Source organism: Uloborus diversus, chromosome 5, assembly GCF_026930045.1.
Source record: "Uloborus diversus isolate 005 chromosome 5, Udiv.v.3.1, whole genome shotgun sequence".
NCBI lineage: Eukaryota > Metazoa > Arthropoda > Arachnida > Araneae > Uloboridae > Uloborus > Uloborus diversus.
In genome coordinates, this window is record NC_072735.1 from 5,114,882 (window position 1) to 5,139,139 (window position 24,258).

General features: G+C 33.9%; 1 protein-coding gene across 1 annotated transcript in view; it reads left to right on the forward strand.

The window, feature by feature from the left end:
* Positions 1 to 563: 563 nt before the first annotated feature.
* LOC129222416 (cell adhesion molecule Dscam2-like) overlaps positions 564 to 24,258 on the forward strand; it is a gene marked incomplete in the record, with an annotated part of 184,272 nt that continues 160,577 nt past the window's right edge. Inside the window, 3 exon segments of the mRNA XM_054856926.1 lie at positions 564 to 597; positions 1,059 to 1,385; positions 21,578 to 21,739. Of these exon segments, the coding sequence (XP_054712901.1) occupies positions 564 to 597; positions 1,059 to 1,385; positions 21,578 to 21,739 (523 nt within the window).

A 24,258-nucleotide genomic window follows, 5' to 3' on the forward strand; every position in this document is an offset into this window, starting at 1 on the left:
TCAAATGTAGAGGCAATTTTTACCCGTCATATATTGAACGACGATTTTCCAATTTAAACAAAATGAGGAAAATATTTAAACATGTAAATGAGTTTCGAAAAAATATGTTTATGTTATCGTGATTGTAAGAATCCTCCAAGCTCGTGAGCGAAACCACAAGGCTTCGCCACTATAACGAACTATTTTGGAAGGAGGTTGGCAACATGGGACAGGAGATTGGGTGTGGCCGAAGTAGAGTGTCGGATTCGGGGCCGGAGGGTCCTGGGTTCGATCCTCGATGGTCGAAGACCCACCATCGTCATTAAAGGGGACTGGGCGACGTTAAATATGCTCGTGGTCTCAATGTCCTCCAAGTGAAACGATACCTCAGGGGGTGCTAGCACTTGGTAGCTATTAGCTCCTGAACTAGTTCTAAATTCTCATTAACTATTCGATCCACTGATGGTGCTGCCATCTATCGGTATATAAAATAATGGAGGCAAGGCACATAGTATGCAGTCCTCGACATAAATACAGTTGTAGTCAGTTGTGACTCTGAATAGGAATAGGAATAGGAAGTGAGTATGGCAGAAAGGGTGGGCAGTGAGAACAGTGGGGGTACGTTGTGCGTAAAAAGTGTTACTTTTCTTGTTTGATGTTAGTGTGTTTTAAGTCACTCATTATTTTATGTGGAGGTACGTTGTGCGTAAAAAGTGTTAATTTTCTTGTTTGATGTTAGTGTGTTTTAAGTCACTCATGATTTTATGTGGAGGTACGTTGTGCGTAAAAAGTGTTACTTTTCTTGTTTGATGTTAGTGTGTTTTAAGTTACTCATGATTTTATGTGGTGGGATCGTTGTACAACTGTGAGAGTGTGAAATGTTGAAAAGTTCCCTATTAAAGAAATAAAACCATCAATTTATTATGTTTTCAAGCATTCAACAACTTTACTGTGATTATCTCTTTTAATTTGTGCACTAATATTTTGTTAATTACTCTAACAGATGTTTAACAAATGTTGAACTGAGTTCTAAATTTGATTTTTAGTTATAAGAGATTTTTTTTTTTTTTTTTTGCCAGTGTTTTGGATATGTTCCGGAAGCGAAGAATCCGGCCCAAGATTTCGGACAGAGCCTCCTTTTAGAATAGAATTTTCGAACAGCAGTGGGACCGAACTTCGTTGTGCTGCTAGTGGTGTTCCCTCGCCAAGGATCAGTTGGCAGAATAGAGAAGGTGAAATTGCTAGAGACATTTCTGGTCTGCGATACACGAGGAGTGATGGGACGCTGGTGTTTCCACCCTTCGCTGGCGAAGATTATCGCCAAGATGTCCATGACACTCTTTATCAGTGCTTAGCTGAAAGCAGTATGGGTGCTATAATAAGCAAAGAAACGCACGTGAGAGGAGGTAAGTTAAAGGTTTTTTTTTTGCATTTGTATTATACTGGCTATATAGTATGACTTTGTATAGCTTTTTTTTATTTTTTTTGAGCAATCACGATTGCTTATTGTTCTCATTTGACTGTTTTTGGCGTCCTATCATTTTATTTTCCCACCGCCACCCTCCGCACCATCACCGTCGACCGGGTCCTCACGATGCTGCTCCTATGGCGAAAGCCGTCTCCAGGTTGCATCCATGTCCTACACACACGCGCATACATACACAACTACACACACACGCGCATACATACACAACTACACACACACACACGCACGCACCCACAAACACATACACACACATACACAAACACATACACACAACTACCCACACATTCATGCCTGCACACAGACACAAACACATATGCCAACACACACATACAAATTCCCCCCCCCCACACACACACACATTCATATACACAACTATCCACACGCTTATGCCAGCACACAGACACAAAAACACATGCCTACACGCACATACACATACCCCCTACACACAAACACACATACTCCCCACACACAATTACACACGCCTACATACACACGCTCGTGATTGCGAAAAACATAATTTGAATTCAAGATGTCAAAATTCCATTTTTTTTTTCAATACTGAAAGTGAACCTAGGTGGTAAAAGCTGCTAAGGATTGATAATTGTTCATATTTTTCTGGTTAAGTGTATTCGGCTGATATTTCCCCGTTGTATTTTAAACTTAGCTGTACCACACATCGAGTGCAACCCTTTTTGTAAGATGAAATGTAATTGTTTTTACTAAACAATTACAAAGTTGAAAAAAAACTAGAAATAATAATAGTAAAACATAAAACATTTCTCAGCTTTCCCGGTAGGTATTTATAAATAAAACTAAGTTTATATTTCTATGATTTGTAAATGTTTCTATTAAAACCCATGTACTCTATCAAGGCCAACCGTCGAATTTTTGATTGGCCTTACAAGGAACCACTGGCTTTCATAGAAACACTACCGATATTTTAACTAAGATCGAAAAAATACATTTTTTTTTTCAGTACGACAGGGAACCCCTTATGTGAAAATTTACAGTAAAAAAAAACATTTACGTAAAAAATATCTTTTGCTGTGTGTGCGAATTACAGTTTTGACGTCGACGACCGAAGTCTACGAAGCGAAGGCCTGCACCTTAGAACAGGAATTAAAATGGAGGGAGCAAGTCCAATCATTGGCTTTGCAAAAGCTGACCCAAAGACACCAAGTCACGTGACTCAACACCGACGAATGGTTTGCACGTTATGCGTCAAGCAAGCGAAGGAAACTTGATTTCTTCCATTGCTTTGCTTTAAAATCTATCACGTGACTTGGTGTCTTGTTTTCATGAATGAAAGTCTTCACTCCCTCCACTGTATCTCTTCTCAATGGCCCGCACTAACAAAATAGCGAAGCGAGCGACTCACCGCCACGTCTGTGTCCTTGAGTTAGATGAAAATAAGTGTGAGTGGAAGGAATTTGTAATCACATGACAATAACTATGACTTTTTAAAAGTTGGCCTTCAAAGGAGCATAGCCTTCCATGGTCCACCCACCTTATACGTATATAGACAGACAGAGAGATGGATTGATATAGTTAAATGGATATACAGTTTAGGGAGTTCCTACATTTAGATAGACAAGTTGGTTAAAACATAATAGACAATGCGGTATGTAGATAGTTAGAAAAATATATTGACGGGCACATATATTTATCGATAGATAAATACATATATAGACAGACAGAGAGATGGATCTATAGATAGTTAGAAACAACGAGCTGATGTGTGCATCACATGACTTCCTTTTACTCAAATTTAATGTCATTTTTCTCATTATTGGCATTTTTAATATGATGTAATTAGTTTAGTGTCTAAATATCACCAACAGTGGCCAAATTGTAACCAGATTTAAAAAAAAAAAAAATCTTCATATTTGTCGCCAAGTTGGCGACAAACTTGGCGATCAAAAGGCTGGCGATATATCGCCAAGTGTCCGCCAAATTATAACACCACTTGAATTTACATCGAAATTAACAATGATTTCCCCCCAAAAAGGGGCAAAAGACCTCCTTTTGAAGCATCCGAATGCAACCAAAAAGGAACATGCACAACTAGACCCTACTAGAAATCCACGTACCAAATTTCAACTTTCTAGGACATTCCGTTCTTGAGTTATGCGACATACACACACACATATGCACATACGCACATACATACGTCACGAGAAAACTCGTTTTAATTAACTCGGGGATCGTCAAAATGGATATTTCGGGTGTCTGTACGTTCCTAGGCACATATCCAAGAGTGGTCGGGTTGAAAAAAAAAATTCAACATTCATTCGGGGGTGAGCAAAATGGAAATTAAGGCCGATTTTTGGGTGAATTTTTTTTTTCGCGAATACAATACTTCCTTTTTTTTGTAAAAGAAAGTAAAAACAGTTTAGGGAGAATTATGATAAAATATGCTTATAACCGGAACTAGAAACCATCATTTAGTTATCCTGAGTATTAATAAACCGTCTCATATTTTTACAAAAAAGGTCAAAACGAATATAAATTTAAAAAATGAATTTAAAATGCGAGAAAACTTTCCAAATGTACTTTACATCTGCCAATACTATTGAACGTAATTAAAATTACTTTTCCAGTATTTAATTAGAAACCCGAGACAAGACAGGAAAAAAAAAAGAAAAAGATTCGCTCTCATGCGAAAGGAAAAGACAAATTCTTTGTTCTTGGGAACACGAAGCGTGAGCCCAGTTCCTCACTCCTCTCACTTCATTTTAATTCTTTATTTTTCAATTAGTCAAGTTTCTCTCTAAAAGAAATCCGGGTTCCGTGCATCTGCAAGTTCTTTCGCAGTATGACAAGAGTAGGAAAGTGCTGGCCCATCCCAACTAATTAAATTTTTATCGATCGGCACTTTTTTGTGTGTGTCTTGTTTCACCCAGCGAGGCGAATCGTAATCTTCTCAATTTCCGAAGGATTATTAGAAACTGTATTCCCCCTGTTCTCATAAGGAAAGCGGGCTGAATCTCGCGGAGGAATTTCCTTTTTTTTTCCTTTTTCCATCTTTTATCATGTGTATTGACGCAGGAATTCATTTTGTTTCCAGATGCTTTTTTAATAAGATTTCGAAAAGAGTAAAGCTGGTTTCTACCACTTTCGGGGAGAGGAAATGATTTGTTTTAGAGTATTTTTGGTAATTCCTTTTTGAACTGTCCCGCCTTCCAAATCTGTGTATTAGCAAATGACATAAGGTAGTTTTCAAAAAGGAAGGAATTTCATTGGTTTTTTTAGAGGAGCTTCGAGTAAATGTGTACATAAATTGTCATATGTTGTGCGTTAAATTTGCGATTAATCTTGTTTTACTGAATTCTTGTCATATGATATAATAAAAATTTCAAGTTTATTCGATATTTCTGCAATTATTACAAAGTAAGTAATATTGACAGTGTTACACATTCTAATAATTAATATAGGCGGCATAAAACAAAATTTAACCTGCATCCTGGTTTTAATAATCAATTTACACTAATACTGGGTTGACAAAATCGAATAAGGTGAAGAAATATTCTTTATTACCTCTTGCTTTCAAGATACACAAAAAACCACTACAGAAAAATGCACAGACACTACCCATTGATTTAACGAGACTAGACTTTAAAAGAAAAGAAAATCCGGGCAATAAATGTAATGAAATCTGTTGTGTTTCGTTAAACAATTATTTTTTTTTTACAGATAGCATCATTTGCTTTCAGCCCATTGTTGTAAACGCTTTATATTATTTTGCTTGTTGTAAGTCAAAGAAGAATCATATCTTCAGCAGTATTTGGAGAGCATTCACTCATATCAGTCTCATATGTGCAATCTAATGAAAAAATATCTTGATAAAACCTTTCCCCGTGCTCATCGCTCACAGCTCCAAAGTTTCTAGACACACTATCTTGAAGGAATCGCAGGTAATGGAGTTTCAGAGACATACATTGCATCAATAGTAACAGAACTTCTGTAAGAGTTATTATTAACCCTAGAACGACGACGTTTTCCGTATCCCTAGAAAGACTAGCAGCTGTCATTTAGTTTTTAATTCTAAGACTCGGAATTGGAATTGGTTATTTTCCCTTTAAGTTCGCCACCCTGCCAATGTTTGCGGATTCGGAGTCGGACTTATTTTGATAAGGTAGTTAGAGTCCGAGTCGAATTTCCAAGAGTCGCAGTCAGTCATTTTTCCTCCGTATATAAATTTTTGCCAAAGCTACGAAGTCGGAGTCGGAGTCCGACAAATTTTCGGGCACATAAGTCAGAGTCGGAGTCAGGAGTAGATCGTCAAGAGCTATTTCCAACAAATTTTTTTAAAGCAAATCCGCCTTTAAGTTCGGAATCTATATTGACTTTCAGATTCCCCATAGGCAATAATATTAAGAGATTTGAATAGTTCAAAATTGAACGGAAAATTGTTCAAAAACAGAAGATATTTTCGATACATGTTCTTCATCAAAAGCTTGTTCTTACAAAGTTTGTTTGAAGCCACTTCGTCTCTAAGTTCAAGACTTACTTTTACTTTGGATTTCCCCGTAGACGCTAATGTTAAAATTTTTTGAACTGTTCAAAATTGAACGAAAAATTGTTAAAATCAAAAATTGAAATATGGGAATGAGGTGTCCTCGCCGAGATCTTTTGAGCAAAAAAAAAAAGTTCGAATCGGTCTATTCATTCAAAAGTTATTCGGGGGGAGGGCAGACAGACAGACATTTTCCCCCATCTCAATACCCTACTTTCCAATTTTTAATTTTCGATATTTATTAAAAAATTAAATTTAGTTTTGACTTTTTTTTGTTTTTGCGATGTTTTTAAGATGTAATAAGCCTTCTTTCATGCTTTTTTCTTCTTTGTCTGACTTTTGCTGGGAAAGTAGGCTAAAAGGCAGTAGTCAATGGGTGATATTTATAGCAGAACACATTTAATTCAAAAAGCGTACTGCATGAATAGAGAATAAGTTACCGCCATAAGCCATGTCAAAGGCATAACGTCTTGCAAAACAACAACAACCCGGTTGTGACTTCCAGTGACTGCAGTTCCGTTATTATTATGAACTAATCAGTCTAAAATAGTCAGTAACCTAGCTGGATGCAGATGCTCTCTCATTGATGCTAAGATTACAAGCAAACTGGCTGCTAAAACTAATTTAGTGCACTCTCTAGATGTCATATTCCGGTTGTTGATATTTTAGTACATGAATAGAGTTCATAGTGTTACTACACATATTCGGGGCCTCCTACAGGTGGGGTGGTTCGTTCGTGAGAAACTCAGAGCCCTAATTTCAGACCTGAATTTACGTATGCCTTCGTTAAAACTAAGAGGATTGGTTGGGTAAATTTAGGCAATATTTCAAATTTCCCTTTTAGATACTTCCCTTTCCGCTGGAGTAATTGAGACGTAAAACTTTGAGCATTGTGTCCAAGACTCTCTGAGAGTAACATAGTAAGAAAGTTTGGACATCATTACGGTTTAATAGAAAAGAACAATGGGGATGTTTCCATCAATCAAAGATACTATTTTTAGCCTCTGAAATTGATAGAATAAGCAAAAAGAAAAAGAGCAGGTACAGGGGTATCCCTCGCATAACACGGTTAATTCGTTCCGTGTAGTATCGAAACCGTGTTAAAAGGAGACTTTTTTTAAAATGTTTTTTTTTTACTCATTTTTCAACCTAATGGGGTCGTTTCCAAAATTTAAAAAGTATTTTTTCCTGAAAGAACATGCTTAAAAACATAGGATCTGACTTTTTTTAAATAATTTGTTTAAGTTTAATAGTTAAAAAAAAAAATACTTAAATCGGCGCGCTTTCAATAATTATGCTTCTATCCGATGACATCACAAATGATGAAATGCCATTCTGTGTTGCTATTCACAGAGCAAAATACTTAATTCGCATCTTTACTCACGTGTATTGGCAACGATAGGGTTGATAGCAAGCGTAGAGCGCAATTTTAATTCGCTTCTTGATTATCATAACGTGGAATCGCGGTAGAAAGATGCGGCAAAGTGCATCATTTGTGACGTCATCAAGACCTCGTCTTGTTTCAAAAATCGGACATTTAAAAATAATAATTAAAAATTACTGTTGGGAAAATAAAAGTATTTTCTGGGTCCACGTTTTTTTTTTTTTTTTTTTTGCTTATTCAATCTGTGGTGTGGAACCAGGCCATGTGATCATTAGTGGCGTTGTGTGCCGCATTGGAAAATAACCGAAAGTTCAAAATCCTATCTCCACATTCCACAGTTAAACGCGGAAAGGGCTATCCACTTGTGTTTAAATCGTTAATATTACCACAAATACAAATTGTAAATTATGCTAAAAAGTTTAATGATCATACCATGCACATTACATAAAAATTCCGTTACACTGTTTCATGTTACAAATACCAGATATATAAACAGAATACAGACATATATCACATTATTTAAATCAACTCCTTTTTATCAAACATAATTACCAAGTTAACAAAAAAAAGGTATGTTTAAAAAGGAAATCTTTGTACGTCTATCATCATGGAGCAGGTATGGCACCAAGCCATTTCTTTTATTCCCACATCTCTGGACACCAAACAAACGTGGGACACTCTCCCAGCAAATCCCGGAGGCAAGTGGGGCTCTCACATAATACAAACGGCTTTTTGTAAACTCACAAAGCACTTTAAGGGCCAATCATTTTCGTCCCAAAGTTCCCCCCTTCCAATTCAAAAAAACCATATGGAACAAAAGTTTCACTACAGCTGCAGTTAGCTTATCCCTCGAAACCCATGCCGTGCGGCAAACGGTTAAGAAAAATCGAAAGATTAATGCACTACGGTTTGCCCCAAACAAATAGGAGAGGAGGGACAAAATGCCAGAGTGTGTGATGCAAAAACTGATTATATTGTCAGATTGAAAAAAAAGTAAACTTCACATTCAGTTGACTAGCTGCGTATGAGGGAGAAAGTGCATGTGAGATGTATATTGTTTAAATGTGGTAATCTGTATACCACATTCCCCCCTTTGAACAACGAACAAAAAAAACTTGTTCAGCAAATGCAATAAGAGTTTACAAAGAAACCACACATAATTCCAAAATATTGTAAAATAAAAAGGAACACATCTGCAGGTAAATGTGCTCATAGAAATAGTTGCTCTCAAAAGATGAAGTAAAAGAATTCTCTTTACAGTTCCTAAACCATTACATAACATATGACATCAAATGAGCTGAATACACCTAATATTACCACAAGTATGAGTAAAGGACAATTTTTTTTTGGAATAAATAAGTAAAATATATGAGAGAGATGCACAAAATAATTGTCAATAAGACTAAATTACATATTTAAAACTCTTGACTAATAAAAATACAAAATGTATACACTACATACATACAATATTGAACAACCTGTAAAGAACTTTGGCAAAATATTTGCACATAAAGCAAATAGAGCAAAACCACAACCTTACAATATAACCTGATTGTATAAAATTATTTCAATTTGGTGATATAACATAAAGTACAATCAATGTGTATTTTTAAACAATTCATTGTCATTTTTCCTACCCGATGACCAACCGTTTTAGCACAACAAATTAAAATTTTTAAGTGTAAACGTTATACATGAAAAAGGTATATAAAAATGCAAAAAAATCAAGACACTTTTCCCGACAAAAGACGTATGAACAGTTTAAAAGAGGTAGTGAGTAATTGGTGAAACAGCACAACCAAATGAAATGGTGAATGTGTATATGTACGTCTACATACACAGTTATACATCAAAACAATGGTCTGTGTGAGAGATAAAAGAAGTATTAAAAACTGACAAAAATATGCAGACAATGCTTTTAAGAATAAAGACCAAATAGTGCTTCAGAAAATATCAAAGACAAAATTTTGAACTGGGTATTATAGGAGAATTTTGAAATAAATACCAGTTACATGAACCATGTACTTAACCTCTGCAGAGATTTTTTTGCCAAATTTTGTACCCATAATGAGAAAAGTCCAAAAATGGGGAAAGAATGAAAATGACGTCAAATTTCGACAAGGCGTAGATATCCCTGAATACCACATGGTCTAAACTCAAACAACAGAATCTGTAAGATAAAAGGACAAAACAGTAAAAAGCAGAGATTATGACATGTGAAGACCTTACAACTGAAACATTGTAAAACCAATGTTTTTTTTTTTGGTAAACATGTGAATGCTAGGTGAAACCAGAAATTATGTATAAAAAGGTATGGGTGAGAAAAGGCTCAATTTCTAAAAGAAAGCCAAACTGACATGCTATAATGATTATACAAAGAGAAACATAAATATGTTGTAACGCTAAACACAATGTTATGGCAACATTTTGATACATCGATGGGAGTTGTTGTTAAAATATTTTTTCAAAGTTTCAATACCCTAGAATATCATAGAAGAAAAATAGTTCTTTTTATAACAAATGGTTTGTATATTTCTTGATTTCCTTGGAACAGACGCATGACAAAAAAAAAATGTTCTTTGTATAACAAATCACTTGTACAACTTTTGGTTACCTTGGAAAGTACATATAACATCTGCAGAAAATTTACTAATAAGTATAGGAAGCACATTAACACAAACGGCATATCCAGGCATTAGGGATTTATACACCCTAACATGGTAAAAACACTTGAACAGTTAGTGTGAGAAAATTATGTAGACAGATCCAAGTCTGTATTAGTATATGTCAAGATGGCAGAAAAATTGTTCATAAATGGTTGCTTCCAGTGATAAAAGGCATCGAGACTAAGAGGTACCCAATAGGTGATGCACTAAAAAACATACTGTGGCCACCGTGAATTTCAGTGGTGTAGAGACAGTTCACGTATTATAGCGATGATTCACAGCAAAAACACAATAGGTTTCACTTCTGTAGTGCAACAGCATGGAGTGGTTATTGCAGAGATTCCCTAAATATGTTTCTAGTGGCATGGTCTCTTCTGCTTTAAACTGAAGAATACTTTGATGTAAGCAATAAGAAGACAGTCGCAACATAAATGGTTGAAGACAAGCATCCTCGAAGGTGTTGGGTTTGAAGCATAAACTATCCGTGTGTGCTTGGTTTTCTTTCTTCATAATGAATATGCGAAAAGACCTTTTCCAATTTAAGATGACGCATCACAATACAGCTGAGAAATTGAGTGTCTAAAAAAATGGGAGCTTGACATCACAGGAAACATGTAAAGAAATTGAAGAGGAGATAAAGTACTACTTTTACGTATGAAAGTTCTAGTTAAGAAATGTCTCATGTGAAAAAAACAGTTCAATTTCTGGATCGTAATAAATACGGAGATCTGGACTGTCGAGTAGGTGTTGATGAAAGGATTTCTGGATCGACGGTGTCGGGTGTAACATTCCGTGAGACAACTGGATCACTGGAGTTGGCATCACTTGTTGATCTTGACTGTTGTGATGTGCTGACATCTCTTAAAGGAATGTTGATAATGCTATGGTTGGGTACATGGCTGGGTTGATTTACCATGTTGTCACGATTTTCTTGGGCAATGTCTAAAAGGTGTTTCTTCCTCTTTTGTATTTTCAATAGGCGGTTCACGTGGATTTTGAATTCAGGAGCATGTGGATTTTCATGCCATTGGACTTGGACTAATACAGGAGATACCACATCCTTCACCACGTAAGGGCCAGAGTAGGTTGGTCTAAATTTGCTTATTGATTTCATATAAACCAAGTCGGATTTAACAAATTGTCTGTTGGATGCATGCTGATTATGTTTGAAATTTTGGATTCTTTTTTTCTTGATTGAATTATCATATACCGCCTGTAGCTGCTGCATGATTTCATGAATTTCTTAAGCTGCATTCAGAGATGGGTTCAAGTCGAAATTTGGTATATCTGTAATAAGTGAAAGCTGGCGGCCAAAATGCACAACATTTGGTGAAAACTCAGTAGTGGAGTGTGTAGATGCATTGTAACATGCCTTGTGTATGTCTACCGCATAGTTGAAATCAATCCCAGACTGCTGCAAAGCTTTAATTGATGACTTGAGCGAAAGGTTCACCCTTTCTGAAAGACTGCTTGAGGGTTACCCGTCGTAGTGTGCTCCAGTTTTATTAAAAAGAGCTCGTTCAGTTTGGTGAAAATTTCGGATGTGAACTGAGTACCTAAGTCAGATAGAACAAGGCTTGGCCTACCAACCAGGGTGATGTATTTAAAAAACTTTCTCGCGACGGTTACTGCAGTGATGTTATCTAGAATGTATAATTCCAAATGCCTGGAAAAAGCGTCAATTACAGTGAGTATGTATTTTTGGTTGTGAAATGGGGCACAAATGTCAAGTGTGACCAATTCTCCACAATACCTGGGGTTTCTTGTTTCTTGAAGGGGTACCTTAGCTATTGTATGAGGTTTAGCATTGATGCAGAAAACACAGCTTACACAGGAATTCATACAATCAACATATGCACCATTCCACCAATAATTTTTCGAAAGAAATTCATATGTTTTTAAAATACCCAAATGCCCAAAAATGAGCAATTGTCGGAGCTTTTAGCCTGAGTGTAGGTGGTACAACAATTTTTAGGTTTGTTTCTACAGTATCATCAGAGTTAGACTTTGAAAACATGAGTAATCTAGTTTTAGGATCAATGCAATATTTTCTATGCTTGTGTGAAATATTTCTGTTAATGATGTTGTTATAAATAAGGGAAAGTTTTTCATCTTTCATTTGTGCTGCTAACAAAGCAGAATTTGAAATTTCCAATAGTGGATTATTCACTTGGTGTGTTAAATTCAAAATTTGAGCACAATAGTTAACTTTTTCATTTGCAACAACATCACCAACAGACTGAACATTACAGTTATTACAAATATCGCTGTTATTTATGCATGGTGCAGAAAAATCAACTTCCTTTTCAACAATTTCAGGAAAATGTTCTTCATCTTGTGAGGTTAAGTCAACAAGTGGGTTAATTTGAACATCCTCAACAAGAGACGGGTGAGAATTAATGTCAATTTGATGTTCATGTAAGTCGGTACGTGATAAAAAATCGGGTAATGAATTTTTCATTCCTGGCAAAAAAAATGAAAGCGAAAGAAAATTCACTGATGGACATAAGCCATCTTGTTGTCAAAGAAGCTGGGGATGATGTCTTTTTGTAATACTTTAATGATTTAGCATCTGAGAGAATGTACACATGTATGTTGTAAATGTAATTTTTGAAAGCATGTAAAGTGTGTACAATCGCCATAAGTTCTAACTTGATGGCAGGATAGCGTGTTTCTGCTGGAGAAAAAATTTTACTGAAGTATGATACTGGCACTAGAACATTGTTTCTCTTTTGCAAAAGTACACCTAATATGGCAAATCCACTAGCATCAGTATTAATGTAAAAATCCTCATCCCGCCTGGGCTGAGTTATGTATTAATCTGTATACCACACAATCAATTTTAGCGACAAAAAGTACTACTTTTGACTGAAGGAAACAACCACATTAATCATGTATATATCATAAATCATGTCAATGTGTACCGTGTTATATCGAAACCGTGTTATTCGACACTTTGAAATAATGAAAATCAAGGAATGTGTACCGTGTTATATCGAAACCAAGTAATAAGGTGCACATTTTATAATAGCTGAAATTTCGGCTCAATAGAACATACAAACGAAAACTGGCAAGCGGAACATACAAAGACCAACTGATTTAAAAATAAGAGTTGTTTTAAACGATAAAACTTAATCAATTTACATACCTCAAATTAAAGCAGTTATGCACAAAAAAAAAATATATTATTTGATTTTCTTTCTATACCAAGAACAAAACGCATTTTATAAGAAAAAAAATATCTGAGCTTTTCTGTAGTAATTAAATTCGTCTGAACAACAACAACAAAACAAAATTTAAAATAAAATAAATAGAATCATTCTATTTATTTGATTTTGACTACATTTTTTATTAATCGTTTGCCAAATTTACCTTATGTTTAATCCTAATGTTATTTTCTTGCAATGCATTGAAAACTAAAGTATTCACCATTTGCTTTTAGAACACTGATGAGAAAAATCAAGTATGTATTTCAAAGTTAAAAGTTGGTGTTATACGAGGAAACCAAACTTTTGAGCCCAAGACACACAGTTTTTCGTAAAATATTCATAAAATCAAAGTAAAAAATTATTACAGTTGTTATCATACATGTTTTAACATTGTATTGAGCAAAAATTAAATTTCTTCTTTTAAAACTCCTGTTACATCAAAACTGCGTAGTTATGATATTAAAGTTTTGTACCGTGTAATATCGAAACCGTGTTATAATAATCGCAAATTTAGTACCGTGCAATATCGTAACCGTGTTGTAGAAGTACCGTGTTATACGAGTGACACCTGTATATACTTTTATTTCTCTAACATTTAATTTTTAACTAGAATTTTTTTTAATTTGAGATTTCTAAAACAAAAAGCTTGATCGTGGAACGTCACAAGGGAAGATATTCATCTTGAGTCGAAATGCATGGTTGTCTTTTCTGGCGAGATGGGTGACCTTTTGGGGATTTTTCACTGCAAACAATAATTATTTGCTGAACGAAAATCGTTAGTTAAATTAAGTATTCATTTGGCGAAGTATGGCAATGATCTGGAACTTTGTTGTGGTAACCTTAGCAACTTGTTCACTTGTAACGTCTGCAGCAAAAATTAAAACAACAACTTATCTTCTTTTAAGATTACTATTTTACTTCTATTTAAAAAAAGAAGGAAGTTTTGTATTCGCGAAAAAATTGTCACTCAAAATTCGGCCTTAATTTCCATTTTGCTCACCCCCGAATTAATGTTCATTTTTTTTCAACCCGACCACACGCGGATAAGTGCCTAAGAACGTATAAACACCCGAAATATCCATTTTGACTTTCCCCGAGTTAATTACAACGACTTTTCTCGTAACGACTGTTTGTACATATGTATTCGCGTATGTGCGTATGTGTGGATGTGCGTATGTATGTCGCATAACTGAAGAACGGTATGTCCTACAAAGATGAAATTTGATACGTAGACTCCTAGTAAGGTGTAGTTGTGCACCTCCCCTTTTGGTTGCATTCGGGTGCTTCTAAAGGGGCTTTTGCTCCTTTTTAGGGGGAAATCATTGTTAATTTCGATGGATACTCAAATGGTGTTATAATTTGATGAACACATGGCGATATATCGCCAGTCTTTTGGTCGCCAAGTTTTGTTGCCAACTTGGAGACAAATTTGGCGATTTTTTTATTTTTTATTTTTAAATCTGGTTTCAATTTGGCCACTGGTGGTGATATTTAGAGAGCAAACTATTGAATCACATTAAAATTGCTAATAATGGGAAAATGACATTAAATTGGAGTAAATGAAAGTCATGTGATGCACACATCAGCTCGTTTAAGAAAGAAATTAAGTGAAATTAAGAAAAAAAATACATACCCACATTTTCGAATATGCTGTTTCAGAAAAAAATATTTTTGAAAAATGGGAAACAACCCATCTTCATAAACATTTACCTCAACAGGTTCCAAGACTACGGGGTAAATATAAATATTGATTTATTTTCATAGAAGTTGATGTAGGAAGATAATCACAATACACACAATCACTTTTAAATATTAAAATGTCAAACAGCAAAACCTACGTCTCATAAGTCGCATTTTACCAGATGAATCCACCAAATAATCACGAAATATGTCCATAACCCCAGTAGTTTCTACACTGCTATTGGTAATTCCCAACTGTTCCAGCAACGTTTTTTAGGGATTAAAAATGGTAGGTATGGCGTTAATCGAGAGTTTAGGAGACATTTCCAGATATTTTGAAGTCAGTTTTAGCGCTGATCCTGAGATTGTTATTCAGTTATATTTAATGACTTATTTCGTTATTTTTTTGGCTTAAATATTGGATTTTTTTTTTTTTTTTTTGAAATGTTTGGTTAGGATCTCTGTTTTTTTTTCTTTAAAAAAAACCTTGTGCAAGAATGTATTATTGATGATAGCCAAATTTAAACATAATGTTCTGGAAATGGAAATAAATGTATTGCTTATCATTTATGAGCCTCTGTATAGTAACTGATGATAGGTCTTATTTAGCTGAAACAGTGAAATTTATAAAAATATTAAAATACATGAATAGTAAAGTAAAAATATATGAATTTCTTAAAATGCAAATGCAGATATTCCGATTATAATTAACAAATTTAAGGAAGGACTTGACGTTATATAAGCCTTTTTTACGTAAAATATGTATTATGTATTAGTTGTTGATGGGAATATATGCCGATTAATGACAAAGTTAAAATCATATACGATCTAATTCAGTTGAGGATTTTGCATACGTAGGAAAATGAAGTTAGAAATAATAAAGTAGACTCATTTAATCATGGATTGAACTTTCTTGAAAAAATTAAGAAAGTTAAGTGTATGATTCTTTTTACTCGATCCCTCTTCTCACCCCTTTGTTCTCTTTCCCTTCATAATTTTTTTCTGATTTTTTTTCCTTTAATCATACTAATCAATGGGAATAAGCTACTTGTTACGTAAATTAAAGTTGAGACTGTTTCACACCCGTAGTTTTCAACCATTTCACGTACTGAGAACCACTTGGTACTCTTCCGAAGTCTAAGGGGACAACAGACGATCTAAAAAATAGTTTCAGAACAATTAATATTAGGCAAAATAAGAAGAATTCAAAAAAAAAAAAATCCTTTAATAAATTTAATCACAAATGTCAAAAAGATGAAGATCATATTTCACTAGCTGTTTGCGAACCAGATGAAAACTGCTCATCGACGCTGGCTGGTAATCCTTGTTTAGGATTGTTATATTTAAACGCTCATTTATTTCTCAGCGAAGACTGTATATTCTTCTTACGTGTTCTTTTGTATAAAAATTAACTAATTCATCTAAAACTATTTCTTTTCTCGTTCATGTAGTTACTATGTAAACAAAACTACTTATTAAGAGATATATCTCACTGAAAAGTACATTTTATTTCAACCATTTTTAAAAATTAAAAAAAAAATGTTTCTCAGTTGTCGTTTTAACTCAGCAACTGTCTGACCACGGATTGTATGGAAAGACAAACATCCGTTTTAAAGCCGGAAATGGACGAATCTATTATTTTTTGCCGATGTCAGCTTTTGCCGAATTAGAGTCTCATTCAAATAAGCGGAATACGCGCTGCAAATTTTTACTTTTCCCTCTTATTCACATAGATTCGTCTTATCTGGACGTTTGAAAATTCCATGCAATCCGTGGTTAGACAGTATTCACAAGTCATAATGAAAGAAACAGCTTGAATGTTAAGTATAAAACATAAAACTATGTAATTTAAAATTGACCTTTGCAATTTTAAGTCTTCTTAGAAGTTTTGTTGGTGCTGGTTGGTATAGATTGACATTTTAATTTTAACAGCTGTGTTGAAATAGAATTATGATGCTATTTAGTGGTTGCTAATGCACAATTTTTTTAATAGAAAATTCGGTCAGGGATTATCCTCTCGGCTATCAGGAACATATATTTTCGCAGCAAAAAGTAAATACCAATACTTAATCTTCTGTCGAAAAATTATGAGTTAAATCTCAGTTGTTTTTGAAATATTCATTTATTTATTTATCATGGTTTCTGTAATGTACATACTTGTTATTTATTTTGTCCTTTTTTGCAAAAATACAAAATGTTTTCATTGTGCTGTTTATATTTTCACTGTTTGTAGAAAGTATTATTTATGAATACGGCTAACTTTTTGATTAAAGACAAATTTTACCTTATAAGTTCCTTATTTTAGCCTTTATGCGATTTATCAGTGATTTTTATTATCCGTGGTACTTGATCCAACCAAATATGCGAATATTCGGGAGAGAAGTGTATTAACTTTTCTTGACTGACCTTGTTTGTTCCCGATCGCCATTAAATATTGAACAATATAAGTACACGAGATATATGACGTTCATATACTGTTTGGAAGTATGACTAAAATTTATTTAAATTTAATTAAGTAAAGCATATTTTAGCTTCAAAACTACCAGTTTTTAGAAATATTCTCTTTAAAAGGACTTACCAAAACTACGCCGAAAAGAGATTGCAAAGTAAGTTTCCTCTTATATAAATCCTTTTATCAGTTAGAATACATTGTTTTTCTCCGTGTTCGATTATTTCCTCAATGCTCAAAATAAAAAATTCAAATTCGTTTAAAACCTTTTTTGGGTAAAAAACCGAATGCATTTAAAAGATCTTTCAATTTGAATATTTTTTCCTCAGCACAATTCCCCAAATTGAAAGCTGTAAATCCGTTTCAAAACTCTTGCTACTTACGTCGACAAACTCAATCGCGGCATTTCACTTAAAAGAAAATCAAACATCCAATTTAAGAATCGGCCCTTGTCAGTTCCACCCCTCCTCCTAGCTTCGGAGAACTTCCTAAAGTATCTTGCCTCATAATAAAACGTTTCATCTTTAATAACTTTCGGTTTACAGATTACCCTTCGGCTGGGAGATGCTTCTCTGGCTTCCGGCTACGGAAAATTAAACCTTTCCGAATAAATATTTCCCCAGAGGAGAATTTGACTAAATTATAGTACTATGTAATAAATGGAACTCCCAGCTCAGAAGCTATTTCGGCTAATAACTGGCTACTTGCAAAAGTGAAACGCAACTTGTATGTTAAATTCTCGCAAGCGCGGAGTATTAATGACACTGGAATACTTCGCATTTATGATAATAAAGCGATACTGGTATTAATATGGGATATTTTTCCCCTATTCCGCCGTTCGCTTTAATTGGCATTTCATCAAAGTAAATTGCGGATGAATTTTCCGTTTTATTGATAGATCATTACGGTGGAGCCAGCTGTTAAGTAAGATTGGGGTTTGGAAATTATTGAACGGTTTTGGGCTAATTTAAACTTAAATTAATTCCGTGCGTATTTCTGCGACTAATGCGCAAGAAGCATTTGAAAAATGGGTTTCGTTATTGCTTTTTGAGTTATTCTCATGAACAAAAAAAAGCAATATCAGTTGGTAGAAGTAGCACATCACACTCCGGCTAGGAAAGTCACACAACTCGCGTTTTACAAGAAAGGTGGAAAAAACTTACTAGCTATTGATTTAAAATCTCAATTTAATGATCTTTCTTGCCGCATAACTGGCGCAAAACTAGTTTGAGTTACTAGTATGTGGTGGCGTAAAGACGAAATAACCAATAAGAGACATCATTACGATCTCATAATTAAAAAAAAAAAAAAAAAAAAAAACTTTAGGCTTAAATTATTAATTAAGACAACGAAAAACTAATCAGTAAGCAACACATTATATATATATTTTTTCGCGCATTTTAGGATTTGAGACGAAACCGCTTAGATGATTTTTTGCGTAAAATTTTGATTTTATCTCCTCCACCCCCCTTTTTTTTCAGTTGTGTCACTTCCCTTGCCAGCGTGCGATTTGTGACATCTTATATGATTTATGATGAGCCCTTTTTTTTTTTTTTTTGGAAAGTTAGAGAAAGTTTGCTTTTGAAAAAAAAAAAGAAAATAATTAAGTTTCACAGAACTAAAAGTTACGTAGAACTTGTATTTAACAATTGAGAGCCCAATAAAAAAATCAGAGTTTAAATTTGGGAGAAGAACATTTCATCCCTTTATTAGTAAAACTGATAATTGTAATGCAATTCCTTAGTCAAGCTCGCTTATTAGAGTATCGGTTAAAAGAATATTTCGCTTAATGTAATACATTTTCAAGCACCAAACCATTGTAATTTGTTCTTTTTATCCCGGATAATGGAATGTCTCGCTTTTTATAATATTTTTTCGTGGAAAATTGGCTATTCCATTAAGCGGGTCCGACTCAGGCCCGCGCCAAGCTTCATCGGCGCCGTCGTGCAAATGTCTTTTGAGCGCCTTTGGGCAGTAACATTGGAGCGAAATATAATTATCACCTGGGGTGAGGTTTTGTAGACGAATGTAATATGGAAAAAAATACGTTTTGGCATTTAATTTAGCAAAAGAAAAACATTTTTTTTAAATTTTGGAACGCAGTGTACGTTTTTACTTCATGTCTCAAAGTGATTTCGAGTAAGGGCGGATGTAAGGGAGGGGCGATCGAAATTAACTTTTGAAATCTGACTTTTTCTCTTAGAAACCTTGCGTTGAGCTGTTGTTAAGAAAGAGGTGGCGAATTTCAGTTAATCAAATCATTTTACCCCAAAATTTAAAAAACAACAAATTTTGGAATGTGATTGAAATAATTATTATTTATTTTAGTCTAATAAGTACTTCAAAAAAAAAATGGGAAACGGATATTATGCAGCTTACATTTCTAATATTTCATATACTGTCCAGAAAAAGCAAGATGTCCTATTTCTGGAGTTCGTATTGATCAATATTTAGTTTTTTTCAAAGTAAATGTTTCAAAATATAGAAAATTGTGAAAAGCCCACTTCAGCGAGATAGTGTTTTTTTTTTTTTTTTTTTTTTTTTTTTTCAAGTATGACTGCCCGGAAAAAAAAAACGAAGAGATTTTCAGGCTGGGCCTGGTTTAACGAACCTTGCCTCTTTGATAGGCAAATGCGTTTTTAAAAAAGAAAATAATTTAAAGATCAAAGTTCACGCCGCTCTAAATACCTCTCTAATATATAATTGGTAAATAAGTGTTCAAAGTTTTATGCCTGTCAAACAATCCAACGGACTACTGAATAGATAATAACTTTATAAATTGAAGTGGATGGTATTCCTCTTTAAAATCTGAAACTGAAATCATTTCCGGTGAAATGAAAATTTTTAAAATACGGAACCGTTACAAAAGGTATTGAATTTAATATCAAAAACAAATACATAGTCTCTCTAAAGCTTTTTTTTTTATTTAATACACAAATAGTTACAGAAATAAAAGGAGAGGGGGGGAGGAGAATCAAGTAATTGCGGCCAAGTCGTTACTTTTCGAAGCTAAAAAGTTAACCTAAATTATTGTCTACAATGTACAAAAAAATACGCTCATCTAAATATTATGCAAATGTGCTTTCCGTATTTTTTATGTATAACACGAAGCAGTGGAATTACCACGAATTAAAAATTACAAAAAGACTATAATAGCACTAATTATAATTCAAGATATTTCAGCGCAAGAACCAAAATGAAAAATAGCAAATTTCTTGCACCTCGTATACTCAATATTGTGTACTATAGACATACCAAAATAGCATTCAAGGTTCCATATTAAAAAGGAAAATGCTAATGTAAGCATCAATTAAAGTCACTTGTTTTCAGTGTAAGAGATTACGCTTTTAAAAAGCACGTTTAAACACAATAAGTCAATAATTTTTCCTTTTTGATTTTCAGCAAGATGGATTATTTGTTTCAATGAGCAGTAAAATTTCACCGACGCCATTGGATATAATAAAGAATTCAATTTTACTTTTTTGGCTAGAGTTTTTTTCCCTTAATTTGGAGCTTTTTTGAACAGTTGGGCGCCTTTTTGGCTCTGGTGCCGTCGTGGGTCGTACGACCTTGCACATAGGGACGGCGCAGCCCTGGTTCGATTACAAAGAAAAAAACTAAGCATGTCTCACTTTCAAAATTTACTTTTATGCAAGCATTACCGTGGGCATCCGCCAAAAATCAGTTTCATCTTCCACTTTCCTAGTATGTATAGTATTTTTTAATAAAACGTTACACATTTACGTTTCTTAGATCGAAAGAAAAATAATATGAAACAATTATCGAGACAACTTTTAACACAAAAATGTGACGAATGAGGTTGAAAAATCATAATTGACAATGAAAAATCCAATAGACAAATAAAGAACTAAATCCGTGTCATTTTACTTTTAATAATTATAAGAAATTAATCACAATAGTTATATTAATAAAGTAAATATTGTTTTTTTTTTTCAATATCATATGATTTTAATTCTGGACACCGTATTCATTAAGAAATATCAAGTTATATTTTGAATGATATTCATACTATTGCAAACTTTTCCCATTTTGTTACCATTAGCATATATTTTTAAAGCACGCTTTTTGTGCTATGGGGGAGGATTTGTAAGAAAAAACCTGCCCTGTAATTCAGTGAACATTTCTGCTCTATTTTGAAAGCTAAGCATATCTCTTTTAACATAGCTTCTTTTCTGTTTCATTATCAGTTGTCCAACAGAAATTCCTTCCACAAGTGTATGATGACTACGTGATACGAGGAAACACTGCAGTTCTTCGGTGCCATTTGCCTTCTTTTGCTCGAGAGTACGTCACTTTAGACTCATGGATAAAAGACGACGAAACTATACTAAAAAGTACAGACATAGAAGGTAATGTATATAAGATGTGTTCATCGTTTATATTGATGCGAATCAACACTAGTGTTTTTGAAATCAGAGAACTTTTTTCTCTGGTGATATTGCAATCTGACTAACTTGTTGCTAACCCAACCTCTAGGGTTGCCTTAACATGGTGGACTATTCTACGGTTCAGGGCTTTAAATCTAAATATCTAAATAGTAACTGCTTCAGTGTCCACCGTGACTCTGGGGTCACTTTAAGATAATATTTTTCGGTAATGTTTGACATAAGGCCCGACGCATCAGCTTAAGATCAGCAATTTTTAGTGGCACGTGAATTGTTTATAAAGTAAAATATTATTTTCTGCAAATTTGGTGAAATCCGAAACTTTGCTGTGGTAACCCAAGCAGTGCAACAATCAAAAATCCGATCCAAAATGGCTAAACTTGAGCTGATGCTTCGGCCTATATAGCGGCTCTAGTTTGACATGCAGAGAAATGATTCATTTTAACAAGGCTGAACTGTATCCGGTAACTGTTTTACTGGTAATACTAATTTTAGGAATACATGAAATACACCGTCAGCTCAGTCAATTCCAGCCGAGGACTGCAGTTTCGTGCTTATTAGCACTCATCAGCCAAGCATAGGACTAACTGAGCTGGAGGTGGAAAACCTCTTAAGGAAGCCAAGAGTGCCAAACAAACTGGTAGCTAATATAGAATTAGCACTTAAGCACGAAATTGAAGTCCTCGGCTGGAATTGACTGAGCTGGCGGTGTATTTCATGTATTTCTGCCTTAGCCCTGGCTATAGGGCGGTAACTTACTGAATAATTTAAGGAGATTGAAAAAACGAAAAAGCGGTCAGCAATGAAAGCTATCTACTGGATAGGGTTGATCCACTGGAGTTAGGGTTGAAATTTCATTTGGTGGCTTCGTTCAAATGTAGAAGCAATTTTCACACGTCATACCATCACGGGCAATTTTCTAGTTTCTTTATAAAAGCGTTTTTACTTCGATGACCAGTGTGACTTGAGTGATTGTAATATTGCCCCCTTACATTTAGGTTGTTGGTATGGCCACAAGTTAATATTTTTTGAAAGAGACACAAGCATTTTCTAAAGACATAAATCATTTCAAAAAGAAAAAAAATGTGTTAATTACCTTAATATTTTAAACTATTTTCTCTACGAAAAACAATTTTGTTCAGCAGATGAATAAGCAACGTTGCATTTGTAGAAAATAATACTTTAACTAAAAACTGCAGAGTTTCGTACACAGTTAGTAAAATTATTTTTATTGATGAAGAAAAATAGTCTTTTTAAATTTCTAATGAGGTTTTGCTGTAGTTTTATTTTCTAGGTTTTAATAAGAAATTGCATAAACTCAAAAAGTGTTCCTGTTAATAAATGTTTAGCATATATGTTTGTAAACTAACATTCTTTTTTTTCTGTTTTTGCTTTTTTTAAAACATTTATTTTACGCATTTTAATTCAGTCTCTCTACTTTTAAATTATCTTTTGTTTTCATTGTTTTCTGTTTCACCTATCTTCCCTTTATTTAAACAAAATCTTTTATGCACTCTTTTTCATCGCTGCTTGCTTTTGTTTCGCTTTGTATAAATTGAAATTAATTTTATCAATTCATTCACGAAAAAAAAAACTTTTAAATTCATACTTTTACAAAAAAAAAAAAAAAAAACCCGAAATGTTTTAAGGTGTGTGCGAACAACTGTCGAGATATTTGAGGATAAAATATTAATACAAAATAATTTCAAATTATATTCAAGCTCAGCTATTATTTTTGTTATACATTTTTTAATAAAAATATGCCCTTAAAATATTTTGTATCATTATTTTACTTAAAAGATAATATTCTTCTGGAATAATAGAAATAAATTTAGGTTGCACAATTTATGCAAGTAGCAGGAGTTCATATAACAGGAACGCTAAGAAATAAATTAAAAACCAGGAAAAATACGCGTTGTAATAACTAGTGGCATTTGAAATTTTTGTTTCTGATGATGATTTATATCATAATAATGGATTAGAACAATTACATAAAATTTTAGTGGCCCTTTTAGTCTCCCTTTTTTTAAGCTTATCGTCTGGCCAACATTTTTTGAAAATATACACGGTGTCCGAAAAGCCCTTGACACATTTAAAAAATTCATAGAAAACCAACAAATTGTCGTATGAATTTGCAGTTTGCACCATAATACTTCGCAGGTTCAAGAGTTTTTATGACATCGAAAAAAAAAAAAAAACATGAAAAGGGGAAAAAATAGAAGAAGAAAAAAGGCATTTTGCAGCCAGGGTGTCAGTATACGCTATGCTTGCAACTCTTCGCTTAGTAATTTTCATTCCTTTTTGCGTTTCCCCCATGTCAACAAACAAGATTTAAAAGTAACTTTTTTTTTTCGATGTCATAAAAACTCTTGAACCTGTGAAGTATTATGGTGCAAACCGCAAATTAATACCACAGTTTGTTGGTTTTCTATGAATTTTTTTAATGTGTCAAGGACTTTTTGGACACTCTGTACATTGACTTA